This window comes from Misgurnus anguillicaudatus, chromosome 9, assembly GCF_027580225.2.
Source record: "Misgurnus anguillicaudatus chromosome 9, ASM2758022v2, whole genome shotgun sequence".
NCBI classification, from domain to species: domain Eukaryota; kingdom Metazoa; phylum Chordata; class Actinopteri; order Cypriniformes; family Cobitidae; genus Misgurnus; species Misgurnus anguillicaudatus.
In genome coordinates this window covers 4,548,866-4,574,531 of record NC_073345.2, presented here as the reverse complement: position 1 = coordinate 4,574,531, position 25,666 = coordinate 4,548,866, and the positions used below count along the sequence as shown (strand labels likewise).

At 38.8% G+C, this 25,666-nt stretch overlaps 1 protein-coding gene and 1 pseudogene across 1 annotated transcript in view; both read left to right on the top strand.

Moving 5' to 3' along the window:
• Positions 1-501: 501 nt before the first annotated feature.
• Positions 502-25,666, top strand: part of LOC129423531 (gamma-aminobutyric acid receptor subunit beta-2) — a 95,083-nt gene continuing 69,918 nt past the window's right edge. The window contains exons 1-3 of the mRNA XM_055179853.2: positions 502-747; positions 865-956; positions 1,460-1,527. Coding sequence (XP_055035828.1) covers positions 647-747; positions 865-956; positions 1,460-1,527 — 261 coding nt within the window. The 5' untranslated portion in view covers positions 502-646. The remainder of the gene's footprint in view (positions 748-864; positions 957-1,459; positions 1,528-25,666) is intronic.
• Positions 13,398-13,514, top strand: LOC141366258 (5S ribosomal RNA; annotated as a pseudogene).

Sequence of the window (25,666 nt, the reverse complement as noted above, 5' to 3'; positions counted from 1 at the left end):
CAGTGTGCTGGCCAAATCTGGGCCAAGTCAGTATGTAAGATCTATTTTACTGGGTGTGGGCCACAACTGGCCCAGATTTAATAGTTTGATCCAATTTTTAGTGTATGGGCCAGTTTTGGGCCGGGGACCCAGCCAGAACTGGGCCAGAACTCAAGCAAATATGTGGCCCAGTGGTGGGCCAGGCAGATTTTGCTATCTGGGTGGTTTAGCTGTATTTTCAGTAGGGAAATAGGTGACAACATTACTCAAACAAACACAGCACACAACCTGACTCCTTATTTGATGTCATTTTCACACACTCTAGGTCTGTTTTAAAATAGTGCCATTAAAATAGCCTCCACTTCTGCTGTTGCAAGTAGCCTACTTTCAAAATACGTTAATGCTTCATGCAGCCAAGACATGATTGCTTCTGTATGATCAACCTACATTGCTGTGTAATGCTGTAAATCTTCCCGTTCACTTTGGTGTTTCATTAGCTTCCCCTTTAATATTTCCCGGTCTCTGCCTAGGGAAGTGCTCTTCCAGCAGCAGCATCAGCAACACACCGCTCCTGGATGCTGCGCTGGAGCATGTGCGCACGCGCGCCACACTGGAATTACTGCACAGCGCACACTTAAGTTGGATCTTCGCTGTCTTGGCGCAAACCATGGACACATATAAAAGTATGACGATCTTCAGAATAAGAAAAATGAGCTTTATGCGCGTCTGGACGTTTCCCGTGTTCGTAGCCGTGGTGTGCGCGCAGAGGTAAGTCTAACCCAAAACCTCTTCTCACTTCACATGGATGTCTGTACTCTACACACACACGGAACTGTTCTTTACGGACACATCTTAATCTAACGGTGTTTTTCTTCCTGTTTGCAGCGTTAATGATCCAAGCAATATGTCACTCGTAAAAGAAACTGTTGATAGACTATTGAAAGGATATGACATTCGCTTGAGGCCAGATTTTGGAGGTAAAAGCACGAAACATTTCGGTTTTTAAATAGACGTATTATGTCAGCCTTTTAACATCACATTTGAACTTTTACACAGTATAATCCTCCGCGAGCACACACTGACATTTGCGCATTTCGTGTGTGAAGATGATCGACTTGCTTTCACTTGTTTGTTATTCTAACGTACAGCTTCGCAAAGTTGATGGCTGTACTGAATAATAGCACCTATTTGCATGTTTTGTTCAATTATATTTATTGATTTCTGTATTGTATAATCAGTTAATATCAATAAATGGTCAATAAAACATCACAGTTGATCGATACTTATTTAGTTCTTATTTTTTATGATCATTAGAATATCGTACTGCACATAAGTGTGTTATAGTATAGTTGTCAGTGGTTTAACTGTTCACGTTACCCTAGATGTTATTAGGCTGACTTTATGTTAATAATTTAGATTGCTCACATTAACTAAGTCAATCATCTTTAACGCCATTTGTATCATTTGATTTGGTTTTTAGGTCCTCCAGTGGGAGTGGGGATGAACATAGACATATCCAGCATAGACATGGTTTCAGAAGTTAATATGGTAAGTCTGTATCATGCTGTCCTGTTTGAAGTCTGTTTGGGGGCTTGGATATTTACATGATGATAACACATGGATAGTACATGGTATTTACAATATAAACATGGTTTATGAGGAAACTTCCTGTGTCTTTATAAACTGATAGGCTTAAATAAAGGTGATTTATTTCCAAAAGTTGTCAGGGTTAGGTTTAAGGGATGGGTACCCATGGAACGTCCATTAAAACCATACAATACATGTCAATGTGTTTGTAAATGTTCTTATTGGTGGTAGAGTTTATCCTGTATAAATTATTTTTTGACATATTTCATTCTTGGCTTTGTTACATTTATGAGTCATGACTTTATATCAGCAGTGCATTTATGATGCATTTTTGTAATGCTGCATATTGCTATGTCCTGTAAACATTATGTATGCCACTTTATCATACATAAAGCTCACATTACCTTCTGGAGATGTTTGATTGTCAGGCGAACATTTATGTGGTTTCTATGGCAGCGTCTTTCATACCGCATATCGACTGCAAGTTTTGTATGCTTATGGATAGGAACAACAATCCATCTGACTTGGATTTTATAGGCGATTCTTTGCAGCTTTTGGGTTAGGGAGTTTTTTCTTTAGATACAAGAGCATCCCCTAGTGATGGTTATAGAGTACAACATGTACAGTAGCATTGTGTTTGATGTCTGTTCCAGTGATAAACAACTGGCAGGGCTTTTTTGAACTGCAAGACCTGAATGTGTTGTATATTATGTTCTGTCTACTCTTAGCAGCCTTTCTATTAGTCCCAGAAAACACATAGATATTCACTTTGAATTGCACATGTACATTTTTACTCTGCAGAAAACAGAAATACTTGGTTGAAATGCCTGTGCTTGGAAGCGGCTCCTGCCTGTGATTATACTCGTTGGAATTTAATCACATACTAGTCATTAATGTTCAAAGCAAATGTGTGCGATTACATGATTGAATGCATGTACAGTTTCTGTTTAAGCCATTCTTTGTTTCTGAGTGTGTGTGTTTGTGTGTGTGTACAAGCTTAAATGATCTCATTTTAGGCCGAAAGAAAGCAGAAATAAACAGATTCATGCTTTACACCCTTAAACCTTTAGATTTTTCTGGCTTGGATCTTGCACGCATTCATCTGTAGCAAACATTTCTTATGCATTGGAGAAATAGCCAGGGCGAGTGTCCAACTCACCATGAACTACGAGATCAGTCAGATCCCTGTGGCAATAAGGAATTTTTGGTTTTGGGCTTATGTAAGCCCATCGTCATAATGGGAAGAGGAACTGGCGTGGCCTTTCTATCTAAAAGTTTAATCGTACCATAATGGCTTTGACTCCATACATCTGCAAAAATAAATGCAAGAGAAAAAATAGAGGATCACTGAATGTAATGTTTTCGAACATGCATCAGATGACATAATATATGTAATTTCCTTAATATTAAAAATTATTTTGTTGAAAGGTTTTTTTTTAGAATAACTATTATTTTCATACCTATAAACATATCAGACGCATTGCAACTATTTTATATTTGTGAGCTTAATTTTCCTGATTCCAGATGGGACAATTTTAACTTGATCCTTCATTTTTATTGAACAATAAGGGGCTTTTGAATATGAATCAATAAGTACATATCACATTGGTAAATCTGTTCAACATGTTCATCTGTTCTTATTCAGTGTACACTGAAAGAAGCAGCCTTAAATTAAATCAACTTGGTTATGCAAGTCAATTCAACCTACTATTTTAAAGGTGTAGCTGAGGATTTTCTCGAATTTTAGAAAAGAACCGCCTTCTCCACTTTTTTAAAAAATGCAATTGCGCAACACTCCTGATTGACAACTAGGAGGACCAACAGTCTTGATGATCCACCCGGAAAAATAAAATCCTCCGCAATACCTTTAAGTTTTGACTAGTGATGAACTTAACCTAACTTGTAAATTTAACGTAACATAAAAGTTGTTGATATGACTTACTTATCTATCATATTTACCGTATCTTTCAGCCTAGGGTGAAGTCAGTATATGTACATCAAAGTTGATTTGGGACATAACTGTATGTGACTTTAATTCTGTGGCTTCGAACTTCCAAAGTCACATTTCAGTGCTTCTGACAGACGGCGAATGACGCTGCTGGTGTGCGTTCATTTATAGGAAACAGCCGTTGTGTCCCAATCTGCCTATTTATACTATGCTCCAAAAATATCTTGTCTTTGGTTTGTGAAAGTATATACATTTGCATAGCTATAAATAGTACGCACATACTGAGACACTAACTTGTAACAGAAATGATTGTGAACAGTCACACACTTCAGAATACAATTTCTTTGTGCATGTAGGCTTTTCCTTATTCATTATTTCTGTAATCTCAACTATATACTGTATTTTAATGTATTAATTCAGGGTATTGTCACAAAACTCCTCCCTCTCGCAATAAGTTGGGGATGATATCAGTCATTAGAGTGTTCATGGATCTTCACTTTGTATTTTTATTTTCTGGAAATAGTAGACCATCCCCACTAAACACTGGACGTCGGATAGACGTGCAGATCATATCTATATTGGGTCTGTCGGTCCATGACTAATTCTTGACATTTATTCATGACCCTACTTGGACGTCATTTTTACGGTCAACATTTGACCTTGAAATGGGTAATTTTTTATGTATAAATTTATTGTAAAAAGTGTATAGGGTCACTTAAGACTGATGTAATAGTCATCCGCTTAAAATATTGGTGGCCTAGTGCAGTGGTTCTTAAACTGGGGTCCGGGGCCCCCAGGGGGGCCGCGAGATGGTGCCAGGGGGGCCCCAGTTTTATGACATTTTATAAAATACATTATCATGAATTCTGTGAAATTAAACCTGAAAAAAATTAGGCAGCACTACTTTGTATAATTTAATGTTTTGTTTAATTAAAATATGAAGTTTTAGAACTGTTTTTGTCATAAATTTTCTTTGGGGGGGCCGCGAAGGAATGCACTGTACACAAAGGGGGCCGCACGTTTGAGAACCACTGGCCTAGTGGATAGAGAGACTTGTTTGTTACCCAGAAGTTGCTGGTTTGATTCCCACAGCGGGCAGGAAGTGACTGAAGTGTTTCGGTGTTACAGTGATAGTTGCCCAGTATTTGTGTGTGTGTGTGTGTGTGTGTGTGTGTGTGTTCATGACTTGCAGTGGGTGGGTGAAATGCAGAGACAATCATGTGTTTTTCACTTTATACCCTTTTACACGGAGGTCCCACAGACATGAATATTAGACGTGCAGAAGACTTCAAAAAAAAAAAAAAAAAAAAAAAGTCACGTAGCGTTACAAACCAACCCCTTTGATGGACCGAATTTGGAGATCTAAAAAATACATGTGGGTCTGTGTCCTTTAAGTATACTCATTTCAACATATTATGATTTGGGACTTACTAATTTAGTATACTATGTAGGATGTATAGTATGTGAATTGAGAAGCAGTGATTTTGGATTTCAGACATGACACAGGTTTGGTCCATGGCAGTTTTAGAGCATGGTATGATAAATGGCCTGTTGTTTATTTTGAGCTGAAACTTCAGACACATTCTGTGGACACCTGAGACTTATTTGAGACATGAGACCTATATTCCATCTTGGAAAAAGGGGCATAACAGGTCCCCTTTAAAGTTTAGATTGATGTGTGGTTTGGGGCCATGACAATGACCAGATTAGATCACCTTCACTTAAAAAGCTCTAGGTTTGGAAAGTTGACGTCTCTTGGATTTTGACACTCCTGGGTATGATTCTTTTATACATCATATAAAATGATCATTATATCACCGCCTCCAGGTGACTCATGGCATGCATAAAATTTGTTGGGGAACAGCCAAAATAGTTTTTATGTTGCTCATCTGTTCTAGTGTATATGCAGCAGTGTCCGAAATCACTCGCTATCCCCTATGTAGTGCACTGCCATTTTGTGGTGCTGTTTAAATTCTGTGAACAATTCATTCTCTGCATTTGTTAACTCTTTAGCCTATAGTCTCACAGGAATTTTTATGTATTTTACTAGAGATTTCCTTCAGAAAAACAAGTGATTTTCTCCCACACATATCACTCAAGTGGTCTTTTAAAGCACATTGTGTGTTTTTTTGTCATCGACACCCCAAAAATATCATAACTATTACTGCTGCCTAATGGGAACATATAAAGGAATCTATAGTGGTCACAAATGCGGCTCTTCACTATTACATGAGCTAGACATTGATAATGGGCTATTTTTATTCCATTAAACTGAGGTTTTCACCTAAATAGTGTACTTACTGCACCAACTATTAAAGGCGGGGTGCATGATCTCTGAAAGCCGATGTTGATATTTGATATCACCTAAACTAACACACCCCTACCCCAATAGAATCTGGACCTTTTTTTGATAGACCCGCCCCACACATATGCAACCCAGACAGGCAATGATGTTGGTTAGCAGACACCCCCTTACTGCTGATTGCCTACAAGTGTGTTTTGGTACTCGGCCAAGTTCTTTATTTCAAAGAATCTAATAGCGCTTTTCCACCATCAGGATGAACTTTTCTAAGAATGGTAAGGAATGGTTACAGTCAGGGCTTGACATTCACTTTTTTCCTCACCAGCCAAAGTGGCTAGTTGTTGTCCCAAGTTACATGCCACTCAGCATTTTCACTGGCCACAATTTTGTTGCTGGTAAAATACATTTTATATGATTAAACTTGACTTTGGCATCCTAAAATGACTTTAATTCGAGCAAATTTACTTGGTTTAGCTAAATTAGATGCATATTGAATTTCAAATGCAATCTGACCATGCAAATTAAGACAAAATTTATTAGCTGGTATATCAGTATAGATCATATCATATATTTAGGTGCATGAAAAACATGCTAGTAACGCATAAATAGATTCACATTGAATGAATATATTAAAAGTGTTAAATATATATTAAAAGCTTGGTTTGGCATTCCATGATTAGAAACCGTTTTTGGCCCGGAATTCTCAACACGCTTGTCTTACCTGAATTGTGCTGATAGAATGCATGTATTGACATTGCCGCTCAGGATAATCACTAACCTGTTACCGGGCTACATGTTTCTCTCTGTAGCTGGTAAAGCATGTTATTCGAGCGAAGTAAGCGCAGATCAAAAAGTAATTATAAAAAAATTTGTCATCTTATAACGCTCTGTATTTACATCACATACCATCTCTGAACCCTTGCATGCCAAAGGCAGACTGATGTCACGAAAAGTCGTGTTATAGTCACGCAAAATTGTATTAATTTATTTGTGTCCATGGCATGAAATTCAGCTTTTTTTGTGCCATGGGCACGAATGTCTTTTTCATGACACTCGCACAAATTTCTATAAATAGTTTCTCATGTCTGTGGCATGACTTTCTTTTTTGTGTCATTTTATGTATTGTTTTCTGCTACACAGTCTCACCCCATGGCGTCAATATTTGACGACACTTGACCATGCGTCAATATGTTACGCGGAGGGTATACCTTTCGCGTCATTTTTTGACGAACTGGGGACTTCAATACTATTACGTCCGTTGCATTCTCTTTCCTATTTTCTTACCATTTTCGCGTCGGTTTGGGTAGGGATGTCATTATGTATAGTATTGAAGTCCCCAGTTCGTCAAAAAATGACGCCAAAGGTATACCCTCCGCGTCAACATATTGACGCATGGTCAAGTGTCGTCAAATAACCCAAACCACAACTCTAACCACAACTCCAGGCAAGGATCATGTTGTCCAAATATACATACATAGATACAGGCCATTGAAAGTGCTTGAATCTATTTTATGTAAGAAGTTTTCTGGAAAAATCCATTCCCTGTGTAGTGTAGGATAATATCATAAAAATTCCAGAATATTTAAGTACACGTCCAAAACTGTTCGCTTTAAATGCTTATATCTTCTGTATGTGAATGTTGATTCATACCAAAATGCTTTTTTGCATAGTTGTGTTTGACACATGAAAACGTCTCGGGTTACAAATGTAACTGTTGTTCCCTGAGAAGGGAACGAAACGCTGCGTCTCCCTTGCCATACTTCATCCGTCCCTGTAACGCGTCTTTGGCAATATTTCAGATAGTGATATACTTTCTGGCTCCCGCGTCACCCTGTCTTTGTCATTAAGCCTCACCACGCCCGCCGACAGGGGGGGACAAACGGGTCTGTTGTCCCGGGCCCAGGGTGGGGGTGGGCCCAGAGGGGGGCCCAGAACTGGAACCTATGGAATAATTGTTAAAAATAAAGAAAATATTTTATTCATTTGATTTGAAGTTCAGTAAGCTCAAAATGTCCGGTCAGACTCAGCACAAGTCCGGTGCTCAGAAAATAAAAGAACAGAAGAAAATATAGTCCTTATAGAGGAAAATAGAGGAAAATAGAATTCCTAATTCTCCCCATTAGGAAACTGTGATCGCAGAAATAGTCACTGCATCGCGAGTGTTTAGAAGTATGTGCAGTTTGCTCTGAGGTTTTTATGAGAGAAAGCACAAACTATTTAATATTTAATGTGTAAAACTTGAATTTGAAATAAAACTTACCGCGGAGAAGATAATGAGATGAGATCTATATTGCTAAGTGACGCGACAATTATTTATTATTTCAAATCCGTTTACAAGATAAATATAAATTGTTAAACAGATGAAATTATCTTGATATAGGCTACATTCTTAATGAGAAGCCTTTTCTTTTTATTGTTACACTGTAGACAGTAATATATGTATTTTATATAAAACTCTATGGTCGTGACAGCACATTGTTCATTATCTGTTGGTTCATGTTGGTCCAGTTTAATTCAGGGTAATCCTTTAATAAAATGTAATTATAAAATATTTTATTGTTTTTTAATATTCACAGCGCACATTCTCTCAAATGAATGTGCTTAATGTGCTTAAAACATGTTTAATTATTCTGCAAAATTCCGCATAGATTTTGCAAAAGAAATCCGCAGAAATAGCAAAAAATAACTCCTTGCACAGATTCCTTATACAGCTGTACTACTCTTGCAGCAATTAAAGCAGTTCAGATTTGTTTTAAATGGCAAAATAGTTATATTTCTTTTTTTTATTTACATTTTAGAGTATTTTTGTTTGTTCCAACAAGCGGTTAGCAGCCGACAGCAAGTTGACGACATGTTTGATGAATTGAACTCTCAAATCAACACTTCACTTGTCTATAATAACAACTACATAAAATATATATTTTCAGCATATCACAGTGTTAGTTTAAACGTTTATTATCTACACACACTATTTTTTAAAAGCGGAGGCAGGTTGCTCTGCTGCTCGCAGCTGCAACGGGGGCAGAAATATAAAAATGAAAAGGGCTATAGCTACAAAACGAAACGAAATAAACATGAAACCGAATAAACATGCAACCTGCTTACAACTTCGCTATGCATATATAGATTATGTCTTGGATGCTGTTTGCATAGATTATGCGCAGTATCCAAGGTTTTAGTCCTACATTAATATTATTTCCCGGTGCTCTGCGGTACTGCTGTTAAATACGCAACAGCTGCATTGTAAATGTGTGGCTGGCTGTGCTTATAGCGGACTCGTGCTATAGGTTAAAAGTCTTACTACGTTTGTTTTGCAATCATCGTCTGTCAAAATGTTATTTTAATTAAATTGAAAAATATAAAAAGACGGAGAAGCCTAAATAAGCTCAAGGTCCGCCCGCGTATCAGCTGTGAGGTTACAATTGGCCGAAACCCGACCTGAGGTGTGTAAAAAGGTCGGGTCGGGCTTGGGCTGAAATGCAGGGCTCTACCCTCAGTCGCATTCATTGAGAAAAATGCAATGCATGCTCATCATGAAAGCTCTTTACAAAATAATATCCCTCTGGGCTTTTGGTTCAAAGGCGTGCATGTTTGGAGAAATTTTGATTGAGTTTATATGTTTACTTCAAATTTCTAAAGAGAGGAGTAATATTTATTAAATTTTTAGTCCAAACACGGCATAATATTAGCTGAAGTTGTTTTACTGATATTTCCAATAGTCTGTTCATAATTCATACGTGATTATGATATTTTGTGTCAGTATACAGTGTCAGTACAATGAAAAAAATATACATTGAATTTAATCAGTTTTTTAAGGTAAGTGGTTGCAATCAATTTATTTAAGCTACATTTAAACAACAGTTTTATATTTTATTTTACGTTACTAATCTTTTTTGTTTAAATGTAGCTTAAATAAATTGATTGCAACCGCTTATCTTAAAAAATGTATTAAATTCAATGAATATTTTTTTTCAGTGTACTACATTTAAAGGTGCAGTGTGTAAATTTTAGAAGCATCTAGTGGTGAGGTTGCAAATTGCAACCAACGGCTCAATCCACTCACCCCTCGCTTTTGGAGCGCATGGAGAAGCTGCGGTGGCCACCACCGGTAGAACATGTCATCGTCAGAGACAACTTAGTAAAAAAAGTTTGTTCGTTAAAGGTTTCTGTAGAAACATGGCGACACAAAATGGCGACCTCCACGTAAGGGGACCCTCTGTGTATGTAGATAAAAACTTCTCATTCTAATGTAATAAAAACATAACGGTTCATTATAAAAAGGTCTTTATACACCCCTGATAATATAGTTTTGTATATTATTTTGCATTTCTGTCAAGAGATCCTTCTAAAAATTACACACTGCACCTTTAACTAAATGTTTTATACAATGTATAATATGCAATATTCGTGGGTCCTGAATCTGATAATGCCAAATGTCTTGTTACCAGTAAAAAGTAAAGGGTGGGGGGCCCTCTAAGATTATCTTGTCCCGGGCCCAGGCAAGACTGTCAGCTGGCCTGAGCCTCACCATTGCTTGAATTTGATAGTCATTAAATTTGAGGGTATTGGACCTGGAAAGTCCTTGAAAGGTCCTTGAATTTAAAGTTAAGTAAGATGTGGGAATCCTGTATACAGTATTATCATCAATATTTCTAACTCTTACCCTGATGGATACATAGTCTAATCAGTGCTCAGTTTCCAGCTACCTGCATCAACGCACTCTTCTTGCTTCTCCAGTTTCTTGTGCAATAAAAGCCTCACACCAGGGGTAGAGCAGTCATTGAATTCAATAATCGTGTCAAAAAGTTAAATTATACATGGACTTATATGAGCCTAGCTCTGATTTAATCTACCTCAGCTGCGCTGAAGTCAAAAGGCTTTCTGCCTTCAACTCACAAACTTACGTTCAATCTTTTTCAGGTATACAGTCACATGTCTCCATCATTAAAGGTCCTCCCACAGTAGGTGTTAGATGCTATAGGTCAGACATGGCCACAAGGCCTATGACTGGCCGACAGAGACTTGCGAAAGCTTCGTGACATTACCAACCCGCTATTTTCTTAGAGGCTGTTAGGCGTGTGGTTGCAGGGAAGGTCACGCTATTTACAGCGCCTTGGTGTGTGTGTGTGATTCACTCAAAGAGAAAAGAATACAAACAAAGAGGTAAACGTGAAACAAAGCTCAGAGGCTAATGTAAAGCCTAATGGAATTTGAAGTGCCAAATTTACATTTATGCATTTGGCAGACGCTTTTATCCGAAGCAACTTACAGTGTATTACTAGGTACATGCATGCATTTTTATCAGTATGTGTTCCCTGGGTTTGAACCTATGACCTTTTGATGCTAACACAGGAGCATAAATTTACAAATTTAGAATTGTTTTTCCGTTTTTTCCCCCTTGTAAATTCACTCTGGTCAAAATTGAACACAATTGAAGTAACCAGGTATTCAAAATGTACCTTTTTGCCTACAGACGAGTCCCAGGTCTTACGGTACATTTGCATGGGGCAAAAGCGTTAACGCTTGACGGAAGGCTTGCCTGAAGCGTGGCCAACAGCCAATCACAGTGGCTGCAATACATGCTCCGGTCTTTCATAAACGTAATTGGCTGGCTTTGTTTAGGTTATTTGCATAAGGCGATCTGATTGGCTTGAAAAGTTGAGAAATGTTAAACTTCTGCCACGAGCAATGGCTGCGACGCGGCGCCAACGGATCCACAATTCAGTTCGGCAACACATGACGTCGTCCATTGAAAGTGAATGGGAAGCGTTAAAGGTGCAGTGTGTAATTTTTAGAAGGATCTCTTGACAGAAATGCAAAATAATATACAAAACTAAATCATCAGGGGTGTATAAAGACCTTTCATAATGAACCATTATATGTTTATTGCCTTAGAACGAGACATTTTATCTACATAGACAGAGGGTCCCCTTACATGGAAGCCGCCATTTTGTGCAGCCATGTTTCTACAGAAGCCCTTAACGGACAACCTTTTTTACTAAGTTAGCTTCTCTATGTGTTTCAAGCAAGAGGTGAGCAGTGAACGGAGCCGTTGGTTGCAATTCGCAACCGCGCCACTAGATGGCGCTAAAATGTACACACTGCACCTTTAACGCTTACGCACCGTGTGAATGTCTGTGTTTTCTTTATATCTTGTAAAAAATAAATGAACTTTTTTTTTATGACTGACAACATCTAGGCTGCATGGGTTAGGCAGTTAGTGTTAGGATACATACTGTATATTTGGGGATTCTTTTTACATTTGTAGATAATGCGAATTTGTTACATTTATGCATTTGTCAAACTTTTTATCCAGAGTGACTTACATTTTATTAATACGGTATGTGTGCTTCATGGGAATCATACCCATGACCTTTGAACTGCTAATGTAACCCTAACATTTAAGCTCCAACTACATAATACTTTACAAAATTGTGTCAGTAGTTCCCATTAGTATTTCAGTAATTTAATGCTGGTTGATGCTTTTGTAATAACAAAGTGTCTTTATTTAATAATGAAGCACTGCACAGAGTGCATATATATGCACTTAAACATGAACTTTTGTCTAAAATCCTAAGAGTGTAATATATTTTTTCCAATAAAACCTGATATGTTGCTAATAGAAGCTGAAAAGCAAGTGCACCATGTCAACCCATCAACGTGCACAGAACATAGAGATGATTGAATCAGAGGAATTTTCCACATCTTTCCTTCCGAGCTGATGACATTACAGGGATTCCTCTGCAGATAGGAAAGCATTCATAAAACTGTGAGGCTGAGAGCTGAGCCTGCATGATGGAGGATTGTTGTTAAAAAGATTAGGATGGGTTCCAAACATCTGAAGTCTAAATCTAAAAATATGGGAAGAAAAATTATTCTTAAGCTTTAGAAATGTTAATCTGTTTGCATAGGAATTATGATAATGAAGTGCCAGACTGATTATTTTCATGCCATTTTGGGTACCACTGTCTGCTCTGAGGGACATAATCATTTGTGAGCGTGAAATGGCTGAAGCGGCATATCTCTTCTAATCCAAGCATGTGTGTGCCGTTGACCTAGCTAGGCTATGCTGGTTAAATATACAGAGATAAAGTGCATGTTGCCGCTTTAACATTTAAGCTGAGAACACCCCATATAGTTTTTCTTTGTCCTTATTGATCATAATAGATGATTACCAGCCAGTGACTTCTCTTCTGAGGGGTGTAAATTCAAAATATGTGTTTGGAGTGTCACGTGCATTGCTCATCATTTCAAAATGTGTGTTTTTGTCATGTTAACCAATTGCATCATGCCTCTTGTCAAAATATGTGTCCGCTGCATAGAAGGAGGGTTATGATAAAAGAGACGCTCACGTTTACAAAATACTCGCAAGACACTAACTTAAAACTAAACTGTGATTACACATGAGATTAAGCGAGTATCTGGCAAACGTGAGCTTCACTTTTATTATAAACCCTTTGGACACGTGTGCAGCAGGCAGTTATTTTGACAAGACGCATGACGCACATGACGCACCAAACACATATTTTGAAATGACAAGCCACACACATGACAGGCTAAACACATATTGTCTCATATTGTGCCAGCAGCCATATCACCCTGTAGCCCAAGACAGCTTGCCCATTGAAGCTAAGCAGGGCTGAGCCTGGTCAGTACTTGGATGGGAGACCACCTGGGAAAACCAGGTTGCTGCTGGTAGAGGTGTTAGTGAGACAAGCAGGGGGTGCTCACCCTGTGGTCTGTTTGGGTCCTAACACCCCAGTATAGTGATGGGGACTCGATACTGTCAAAAAAAGCACTGTCCATAAACTGAGGTCCTGATTCTCTGTGGGCATTAAAAATCCCAGGATGTCATTTGAAAAAGAGTAGGGATGTGCCCTGGCATCCTGGCCAAACTTGCCCATTTGCCTACTAATCATCCCTCATACTAATGGGCTATATCACTCTGTCTATTCTCCACTACTAAGCTGGTGTGTGGTGGGCGTTCTGGCGCAATATGGCTGCCGTCGCATCATCCAGGTGGATGCTGCACATTGGTTGAGGAGATTCCCCCGTTCATATGTAGAGTACTGAGAGTATTAATAGTGTTATGAGCTTCGCATCGTGCGCCCTCGAAAAAGAAGTCACCGGCCAACACTCATGATTACTAAATAACTGGTAATGAAAACTACATTAATCAATGTAATAAAAACAACACGATTACCTGATTAATTAAATGTTTTAAAATACCTGAATTTGAAATCCAGGATCTTTTTATTAGCCTGTAAAGTTTAACAGTCAGCCTTATTGGTTGAGTTACAATTGTTTAAAATGGTGTAAGATTTGACTGTGTGAGATTAAAAGAGGTAAAATTATGAGACAAACAAAGTGATCACATTAAAAGTGTAACGCAGTGGTGAAAAGTGATGACCAGCTTTGACCTTTTATTAAAAATGCATTCATTTGTATGTAATTTTTGTATGCATGTGTTGGAGTATAAACTGAAGCTCATCAGCTTTGGCAAAAATTACATACAGCACATGTGCAATGTTTATAATAACATAACCCATGACAATGACTATAAAATATCACCACTAAAAAAAAGGATCAACGATTTTAATAACAGATACAATTTTAGGAAAATTATTCTTTTTTTACACGGAAGCTTTTTGTTTTTCTATTATTTGTTTGTTTGTTTTTTGCATATTCAAATAAAGCCTAGAACACCCTAAACCTCAAACACCCTGAGTCAAATCTAGTTAGTTAGTAATACAGTACCTTGTGCGACAGCTATAGCTAGTTTATACCACTCTATGGACTTGGGTTGGAACACATTATTCCTAAAAGGAAGCAGACCATAATGATAACCAGAGATGGGACCAAGTCACACATGTGCAAGTCTCAAGTAAGTCTCAAGTCTGAACCTTCAAGTCTCAAGTAAGTCCCAAGTATTTTTTTCCTTGGTCATGTCAAGTCAAGTCGAGTCACAGGCTATGTCAAGTCAAGTCAAGTCCTGTAGTAGGTCAAGTCAAGTCCAAGTCAAGTCACCTTATTATTGTAATTTTACCTGCAGAATCTGATCTTAATAAAGTGAAAAGACAAGATATACAATAAGTAACTATCAGTAAATTACAATCATTTGGATTTGCATTGTAAATACTCATGTTCAGTAAAATACATCATGGTACCAAACAAAATTGTAATCTCTTCCGTTCGCGTGCCTACATTTGAATAACGAACTTGAGTGTGCAAAAGACGCGATATGTGAACCGCCCCTAACATTTGTAGAATCCAGTCATTTTTCTCTGTGTATGTTCAGGTGGCAAACTTAGAAAAAGTAGCCACCACGAGGGTTAATGGCTACTTTAGCTATTATTACTTTAGCTAACTACCAACTAACCAAATATTAACAAATTGACAAGCACTTACTGGGCAGAAAGGCTCTTCAAATGACGGACGAAATTGGAGGTTGTCGTCTGGCTGCCTGTGATTTTAATGTTGCATGTCTTGCAACGCACTGTTCGTCTTTTGCCTCTTGTTGAACCCGAAAGTGATGACCCTCGGTACCCCTCCGGCTGACATGTTGATATCTGATCTAAGTGGGCATGGTGTATCATCATTACTGATGATAGTGTCGTGATTCAGTCATGACAACACCATTCTCAGCCTGCGCTCCAGCTGTGTCAACTTTATTTTTTAAAATAATTTATATATTTTATATTCAATCTGAAAACATGATGTGATTAACACTCAAGTCATTCAAGTCATCGTGTCTCACGTCAAGTCAAGGCAGGTAGCTTTAGCTCAGCTGGTAGAGAACAGCATTAGCACAGCAATGTCATAAGTACTGTATATCGGGAATGTGCTGTACGTTGCATATCGTCACCTTCCTAAAACAATTGCCTAAGGGGCCAGTCACACCAAAAGCGTTTATGGCAGTTGCAGGCACCTTTTTTGAATGATATTCTATGGGCAGGGCGCGTTTGCGCACTGTTTATGCACGCCGAGCGCCTTGCGTTTTTTTGCCGTCTGCTGCGCACGCGTTTTTGAAGGAGCGCTGAGAGCGGAGAAGCGCCGACGTCATTCGAGTCTTTCCATTGTCCAATCGAATGAGGGGAGAGGCGGGCCTTACGTTGTGGTGAGGGAAGTTACAGTTGCTTTGAAGAACCGGACACCCACTCGCTTCACTTTTTAAAGTTTCTGCTAATATGACAGTTAACAGCAAAAGAGCGCTCACGCTTCAATATTTGATTGACAAGACAGCTGACTCGGTGGTTGCTTAGCAATATGAAAAGCCGCGTCGCACTGCTCTTTTTTTAAAAAAGGCAGTGCGTCGCGCCTTGCGTTTGCAAGCGTTTAAAGCGCTTTTGGTGTGACTGGCTCCTAAGTCATTTTTTCAGGTTTCTCAGAAAACACACAAAAAAATGGAACTAACTTTAGAAGTTGAGTAGATTTGTGTTCTTCTTGATGCAGCTGCCATTTTGAAAAGCTTGTAAAATTGCCTAAGTCTCAATGTGTCTTTTGACTTAAATAAAACCTTTTGACCTAAGGCCAGGATCATGAGGAGATGACTTATGCCAAAAAACAAAATTTTTTGTCAATTATTTTAGGAAAGTGATGATATACCAAATGCATGTGTGTAAAAGGAAACACCTTGCATTGACATATCTTAACACTGCCATTGTTTTGTCTCAAGATGCAAACCAGTTATGTATTTTGTAAGGTTTGTTTGTAAAAACATTTTAAATGTCCTAATATAAACAAGGTCCAGTTCTGGATTAATGTAAACCCTGTCCTGGAAACTGCCCCTATTTTATCTAATTGTGTTTAAGTGCAGTCTGTAAGTGGGTGCTACCACTTAAAAACTAAAAGTCACATAAGTTTGCATACAGTAAAACACATATGAGAATACTTCAAACAGAGCAAGTACAACACAAACCAAGTTATACACTTTACTGATGCCAAAGTGCAGTCATTATGATCACACTTAAAGCACTTATTTCTGATGGTAAAATAACTGAAGGAAACGTATTATCCATTCCAGGTGTCAGATGGTATCTGTTTAGAAACCTTACACCAGATGAAATTGTTATTTGAGTGAACAATTTTAAAATACCCAGATAGGTATATTGGCACAGCTTGCAAGTTAAAACTGTCAATCTGGGTCTCTAAGGCTCATCTTGAAATTGTATTACCTCTTGATATTATTGATGAGAATTCAACTCAGTACAGTGTTTGCAATAGGTTCAGCATGGTTTAAAAGATTTAGGAAACACATCCATTACGGTGTGAACCCGAAGTACCTGAATGGAGTTTCCATTTCCTGAAACAATTATCTCAACTTTAAATGTTAACTAACAGAAAAACAGCTAAGTTTGTGCTTATATAGACACTGTGTAAGTAGATCTATTGGGTTATTTGCCTCCATGGACTGTGTGATAGCGGAATATGGCCATATAATGGATCCCATCAATGCTAATGCATTTTTAATATCAGAAGAAAGAGTGCATGATGTGGTTGAAATCTGTGATGCTGTTGTGTTTCGCGTTAGCTGGTAGGTGTTAAAGAGGGATGGACTGTGCGCGGCAGATTGCCAGAGTACACAATTTTTGAGAACAGTCGAGGGAATTTAATTCTCAGACAAGAGGAAGGAGAAGCTGGGAAACTTGATCACTTTATGCTAGCTTTACAGTTGGGTATCTAATGCAACATTGCTTTCAGCTCTCAAGACTCTATAGGCTCATTAAGTTTGATTTATTTTAAATGGATTATTGTAACATGGAAAGCTGTACTTTCATGTTGGGAATCTGTTTTCCATTATCCATGTAATAGCAGCAACAGATAACATCTGATACACAGCTATTTTTTAGATAGCTTACCCTGGAATAGCCATGCACATAAACTTAACTTCAGTGATGAATTTTATCCCTACAAATTACAGTATTTTCTTTTCAGCAGTTTGAAATGTCTTACTTTCATGCAGTTTTAATATGTATATACTGGCTATGTGTACTGTGTTAGACTTGATGAGACTAGTTCTGGTGCACTTATGTATTGCTGTTCCCTTTCAGGCCGTCACCACATTGTGACCGACGAATAGGGAACCGCTCCGCGGGGACCAATCTACTTCGAGAAAGTAAAGTGCCAATGAACTTGGCATGCAAATATTTTTATCTGCGCTGCTGCCCCGCCCAGCGGGTATTAAATGCAGAGCAGGTGCATTACCAAATCAGCTTTATATGCTTTGAAAGCCAGCAGACATCTGCTCACGAGAAGCTATTCCTTTCTGCTTGGAATTTCACTGCTTGCCTGAAGTTGGTTGGACGGACAGCACTGCAGTGGAGGCTCGTGGTTTTCCCCCCTCTTTGATTTCTCAGTTTTAAACTTGAGTTTGAGTGTGTGCGTTGCTTCTCTCCTCTGTGCTTCATCAACTCAGCATAGGCACAAAGAGTGATTTCCACTAAAAGAGCAGCATGGGTGGAATTTGTGTCTTTTTAAAGATAGCCATTCTCTCGTGTCATGGCGAGTGTGCCTTTTTAAAGATGACATCTCATCTGTGTTCTAGTTCTGGATGTGACAAGATTATGGGTCCCTGGGATGGCCACGATTGTTGTGTCTCATGCCTGGGTATACAGCATATTGATGCAGCGTTCATGGAGGGTTTGTGTTCCACGTGCGTGAACATGACCATCCTGGATTTGCGGAGACAGGTTTCATACCTCCGGTAACCCCCCCTTCTGTTGTGGGCCACGTTAAAGGTGCGGTGGTGCGATCTCCGTATAACGGTGCTGAATCGTTCTGCTGGTTCGTCCAGTAGCTCTCAGCACCCTTAATACACTGCCAGAGGTGCTGTTGGAGGTGGGGAGTGCGTTCTATGGCGCTCTTGTACTCTATGGGTCCCCACAAGGATTCTGTGTCTATCGCAGCATCGGAGGGGGGGCCTTTTATTTTACCTCCTGTGGATAGGGTTGCGGAGCCGTGTTCAACCCCGAAATGGCAGCCATGATTGCTCGGGCGGCAGCAGTGGCGGCGGTCGGCTTGGTGTGGACTCAACCTCCCCCACCAGAATGTCCCGCCTCGACGATTGGTACCTCTGGGCTGCCCACACGTCGCAGCCCCCACCACCTGTGCCATTCTTCCCCAAGATCCATGATGAGCTGACTCGGTCATGGAAAACCACATAGTCCACCCGAAACCGACCGCATCAGCCATCTCCCCTCACCTCTCTTGCAGGCGTAGCCCTAAGGGTTATGCTGGAATCCCTAGGGACCAGCCGACCCTTCCCTCATGAGGCTGCAGTTTCTCGTCAGCTCTATGATGGCTCATAACACATCGCTGATGGGGTCTGCTTACCGGGCTTGTGAGGAGGCAGCTTCTGCTCTGCACACTATGGTGTTGCTGCAGGTTTACAAGGCTAAGGCTCTAAGGGAGTTCATGACTCCGCGGTCTATTTGGACCTCCATGCGTCTACTGACCTTGCGCTCTGTGTGACCAAGGTCAGCACACAAGCCGTTGCTCGTGCGATGTCCAACCTGGTGGTCTTAGAACGCTACATCTGGCTGTGTCTCGCAGACATGAAGGAGGTCGATTAGATTCGTCCACATACGACAGGCTTGTGGCTTCGGTGGTCTGGGCGACACCCCAGCTACATTGGCACATAAATTGCCAAGAAATGTGGGCTGTATGGGGGCAAAGACGTATTATTTCACATGGACAACATTGCGACTGTTGCGTACATCAATCGCCAAGGCGATTTACGCTCTTGTCACCTGTCGCATCACGCCCGTCATCTCCTCTTCTGGAGTCAGAAGAATTTGAGGTCTTTTTGTGCCATTCACATCCCAGGCTCACTCAACACAGCGGCAGATGTGCTTTCACGAGCTGGGTGTCCCGCCGAATGGCAACTCCACCCCCAGTCGGTTTAGCTGATTTGGAAACGTTTCATCAGAGTGCAGATAGATCTGTTTACATCTCCAAAGACAACCCATTGTTGCCTGTTTTATTCATTAACCGAGGGAACACTCTGTGTGGATGCTTTGGCACACAGCTGGCCGCAGGATCTGCGCAAATTTATGTTTCCCCCAGTGAGCCTTCTTGCCAAACACTGTGCAAAGTCAGGGAGGACGAGGAGAGCATTCTATTAGTTGCACCATATTGGACAACCAGGAGTTGGTTTCCAGAACTCACGCTCCTCGTGACAGCCCCTCCTTTGGTAGGGATTCCCAATTCATCGGCCATGGTGTGACGTTGTAGTGACCGACTGAAACAAATACAGAAATAACTTAAATAGGACCTGCCTGACAAAGTGAAGTCGACCAAAATATCCTCCAAAGCTATGTTGATATGAAAAAAATTCAGGGAACTTTTGAGAAAGAAAGTATTTAAGATCTATCAAGGCTGAAACCTTTTTAATACAGCAGGATTTCATACTCTTAACCTACTAATGTGTACTAAGACTTTAAAATACATTACCAGGAGTACTTGTGCTAAGCATTTTATTGTATTTAGATAAGGGACTCTCAGTTTAGAGATATGCAGAGCAATAATTGTTTAAATTCACTTAGGCCAGTACATGCAATGGCAAATGAACTACAGCTTTTCCCTCAGGACTTAATCAATACTTTTTTTCATTTTATACAAGAACGGATGCAAGTATTGATTACATGCAAAGTGCTTTTTAAACCTTATTGTGCATGCACAATTTAACAGTGACATTGTGTGGTGGATTAACTAACATTTCATAGCTAAAATGTTAAGAGGCATAGAATATTAAAATACTACAATAAATGTTTATTTAAAAAAATTCAATGATTAAATACACTATATTAAAAGTTTAATTTGATTACATAAGCTGTGCGACTTTTATTGAATTATATATAACATAATTAGCTTGCATTACTTTACAATTACAACAGTGAAATATAAACTGGATCATGAGCATATGACTGGGACCGAATCACATTTCTTATGCTTATGGTTTATAGTTGCTTGGAAACCAGGATGATGAAAACAAACATTTAAGAGATTAAAATTTCTGTCACATATCCAATTGCCATATACTTGGGATGATTTGTTAGACAGGAAATTTACATTTTTTTGTGTCTTTATTACAGTGTAATAACACACCAAAAATGTAACTAGTATTGAGGAATGTTAATAAATACATAATATAAAATAAGTTGTAGGGTAAGTTTTAGGGCCTTGATTAGTTGTAATTATGAATGATTTACTGTTACTACTGTAGTAAAACAAGAACAGGGCTTAAAATAAACACCTGCCAACCCAACAAATGCAGGGGAATTTTAGCAGTACCGTGTAACCTGTACCAAGTCATTCCCAATCGCCATTTTGGGAATGTGAGAGGTACCAGTTGTGGGAACCAGGTTTGGTTGGGCCAGTAGGGTGCTACCAGCAAAACCTGCTCCTCGTCCTCCCTGACTTTGTACAATGTCTGTGCAAAATGCATATTTGCACATGCCCCGCAGCCAGCCGTGTGCCAGTGTGTAAAACAGCTGGCAGTGAGCGGCCTCCGAAGATGCAAACATGTCTACCTGTGCAGCTCTGAATAAACTCCAAATCAGTTGGACCATCTGGGGGCGAAGTTGCCACTCACCTGAGACTCATCCAGAAACACATGGGTGAAAAGCCATCTTTAAAAATACACGAAAAAACCCATGGAAAACTTTGCCCTTTAGTTGCTAAGGCTGAGAAGGGTAACCAGCCGACTCCAAAAGAGGGGATGGTCTGTACTGCTACAAAGCTTTAATGCCAACACTGAAGGACTCTTCCAGTCACACAAAAGCAAGCAGGAGCAAAACAGATAACCACTCTGCTCCGAAGAAAAAGCTGAAATAAGTTTTCAGTTTTCGCAGATTTAAAGACTTATTATGTACTTAGTAATAAAACATAGTTCATTTTTTACCAAAATCTTTAATTTAGCCTGAAACAATTAAGAAAGTGTATTCAGCTATAGTCTGATGTGGACAAACACACTATGGTATCCATAATATGTGTAGCCTTTAGTTTTTTTTAGATGTGGCATAAATGTAAATATTTTCTGGCATAGATGTTTGACAGCTTATAGAAGGAACCATATTTTTCTTTTGCCCATGAGATTTTCAGTGTTTTGACCAAATGTTTTAATTGCAATAGCTGTTCTCAGGGAACAGGAGTCTGGGGAATCGAGATGCTCTGTCTGCTGAGACAGCAGATTAGAGTCTTGTGAGACATTGTTCAGGTAGCTGTGTTCCATTACAAGAGCACAGAAGGAATGGTGGCAGTTTCTGAAATGTTGCCTCTGCTTAAAGATTCCCAAAAAGGAACACTCACTCACTCATTCCTGACATCCCAAACCCAGTTAAAAAGAAGATTTTTCTAAAAAAGAAAATCCAGTCCATATTTTTTATTTTAATGAAATTGAATAAGGCTGTCAAGGGCTGTTTCTCAATGTCAAGGAAGGATCCTCGGAAGCCAGAATTTCGAGGATGCTACTTCATCGACATCCATCAAAGGACTGTTCCAATGTCGAAGAACCTCGGAATTGCAACCAAGGACTGAGTTCTTTGTTTGAAAAATATTCCATATACAGGAAAGGATGCATATGTTTATCCTTCGCGCTCTTCACGCTCTCAAATCACCCACAATCCTATGCGTGCAGAGACGAAAGCACACACTTTAACTGACGTAATGATGCAATGACGTGCACTTGCTAGCCTGTTCCATTTACGTGTTCTCCAAATTCTAAAGAGGAGCCTCGCCTAGCCACTCAGGGAAGTGACTTGGAAAGAGCAGTCCTGCAAGGAAGAATCCATGACATTGAGAAACAGCCAAGGTCTAAAATTCATAGGTTCACCACGAGGTGTCTTACTTAAATATTCACCTCCAACATTTGGTTTAAAGGCAGAGCAAGTTGTTGCTTTTTTAATTAAAGCTTACGAAGATAAAAAAAAAAATGTGTATAGCTTACAACAATTAATTCACATTAAGACCAGAAACTTGTTTAAAACCAGCAAATTAAGTTATGCTAAACATTGCGCTTTCCGTTCTCTCCTGCTGTTAGATTATTATTATCTTCAGCAGTCTCCGTAGTCCTGAAGCCTCTCCTTCACCATCTCCATCTATCTGTGTTTACCACACCATGCTGTTTCTCCCATCACTTCCTCTTCCTCTCTCTTTATCACTCCCCCTCCTCTCAGTCTCCAGAGCTCTTTGATCATCAGCATCTGAAAGCACTCATGGATTTTCAGCTGTGAAATTAAGCTGTCTTCCAAACCATGTCTGCAATTTTTAATTAAAGATTTGCTCTACACAATTTGCAGGAAATGTTACAACGGTTGAAAAGACATTTTTTTTTACTCATTTACAAAAAAAGAGTATATGTTTACATAAAAAGTGTTTATATTGCTTAATTCAAGATAAATTCACTATATAAAAGTAGGGCAAGTTGGTATCTTGTTTAAGAGTCACTATGCATCCTTGTTATAAATATTTGTTCCCAAATGGAGTAGTGTCATTTATTCTACTCGGGTTAAAGAATAACAATTCCTTATTTTTTTTTAGCTGGTCATGCGGCTATGGTGGTAGGCATATACTGTATGCTTATCAACAATCTACTGTATAGATTCCAGACACGTTAGATAGCTACATTAGAATCCTAATTCGTATTAAAAAACCTGTGGAAACATATATTTTTTTAGCTGAAACAGTGAGTTTAACCCATTAGGACATAAAAAGCTCATGCTAAATCTTCTTTGCTGTCTGTTGTACATGTTGTAGAAACTGGCAACAGATGCCTCAGTCACTTAATGACAAACACTAACGTACTTACAAGAGTTTATGAGGCCTTATTATGAAATGATTCAGCCGCTACTTGTCAGTCAATTAGCTCTAAGCGTTTCCACCATCCAGCCGGAGGGCTGCGGAAATGAGCTTTTGAAACTGTGTGTTGTTTGGCAGCGCATGCGTGCGTTTTGCTGACAGTGAAAGATGGGTACGCCATGCAACTATCAGCGGCTCGTAGACTCTGGATTGTTTGTTATGTCATGAGGGCTACTGTGGGATTGACAGCAAATTATTGCATGCTGCTTGTTATGCTATATGCTAATCTCCCACCTGTCTCTTGAATTCCATGCACTAATGGTACAATACAATCCATTGCAGCGCAGTGAATAAAGTTCAGAATGACAAACAGATGTGGCTATTTTTTGCCAGCATCTTTTTTTAGATTGAACGGTCATAAAGGAACTTGTTTGTGATACCAGATCAACTTTAACTGGGAAGAGTTCACTGTTAAATCATTGCATGATTGTTTGGACATGACGGCTTGAAGTTCTAGAAATAGCAGAGATGCATCTGCTGATAGCACTGTTCATTTGTATGCATTACCACACAATTCACCAAAAATGTGCTAACATGATGTACTAACATGTTCTCAAAATTATTGATGAATTGAATTTCTGTGACACATTTTTTTAAAACAATACAAAGGAACAGCATATCTGGGTATACCATATGGCCATGTGTAATGTTGTTTCCTGGTATCAAAAAATGTATTTGTTTAGGAAACACAAACGTCTGTGGGCCCCTTTCCCCCCTCTCAATTGTCATAAAATGGTTCAGTCCGCCCAAATTATATAATCCAGGCAACACAGCTTGACTTCACTTATAGTGCCGGCAGAATATCAACTTGACTGACAAGGAAGTGAAAATGCCTAAAAAATCTGGAAGTCAAAAACGGAAAGAGAAAAAAATAAGAAGTGAAAGAGGCAAAGGGTCGACATTATGTTACCAAGGTGGGTTTGTAAGTAGGCCTAAATTGTTAGTGGACCGCCCGTCCGTGACAATGTTCGTAGCCTACGGCACTTTTCTGTGCTAACGCGCACGCTTTGTACACGAGGCCCCAGGTCTCTACGGTAGCATTTTCCAACAAGTAAGCACGTTTATTTATGCATTTGATTTATTTAGACAAAGTTATTGACTATGCAAATTTCAAACGGTCAAAATGACGCCTTGTTTGTTCTAGTGTTAAAGATAATTACTACACTGCAAAAAATTCTTTTCAAGAAAAAATTCTTAGTATTTTTGTCTTGTTTTCAGTAAAAATATCTAAAATTTCTTAAATAAAGATGCTTTTTCATGATGAGCAAAACAACCCAAGAAAATAAGTCTAGTTTTTTAGCAAAAAAATCTTGAACATTTTTCTTAAACACTAAATTCAAAAAAATTTGCTTACCCCATTGGCAGACTTTTTTGCTTGTTTTATGCACAAAATCCCTTAAATGTAATATTTTTGGTCTAAAAACTAGACTTATTTTCTTGGGTCGTTGTGCTTATCAAGAAAAAGCATCTTAATTAAAGAATTTTTAGATATTTTTACTGAAACAAGAAAAAAATACTTTGAAAATCATTTTTTGCAATGCATACGTTTAAATGTTGCGGTTAAAATGACTACTGGTGGCCGCTTTAGTGTTAAAAGTGCATGATAAGGGAACTCAATTTTCTCCCCATGTTAGGTCAAGAAAACGCTGGAAAAAATAACAATACACAGTTTTAGTTAAACATTCAACACTGCAAAAAATGACTTTCTTACTTAGTATTTTTGTCTTGTTTTCAGTAGAAACACTAAAAATTCTTAAATTAATATGCTTTTTCTTGATGAGCAAAATGACCTTATTAAATGAGTCTAGTTTTAAGACAAATTAATATACAATTTAAGTGAATTCGTCCTTAAAATGAGCTAAATGATCTGCCAATGGGGTGAGAAAAAAATTGTGAAATAAGATTTCTTTTTTCTTAAACACTTAATTCAAGTAAAATTTTCTCACCCCATTGGTAGTCAAAATACCATAAAAGCGCATGATTTTATGTAAATT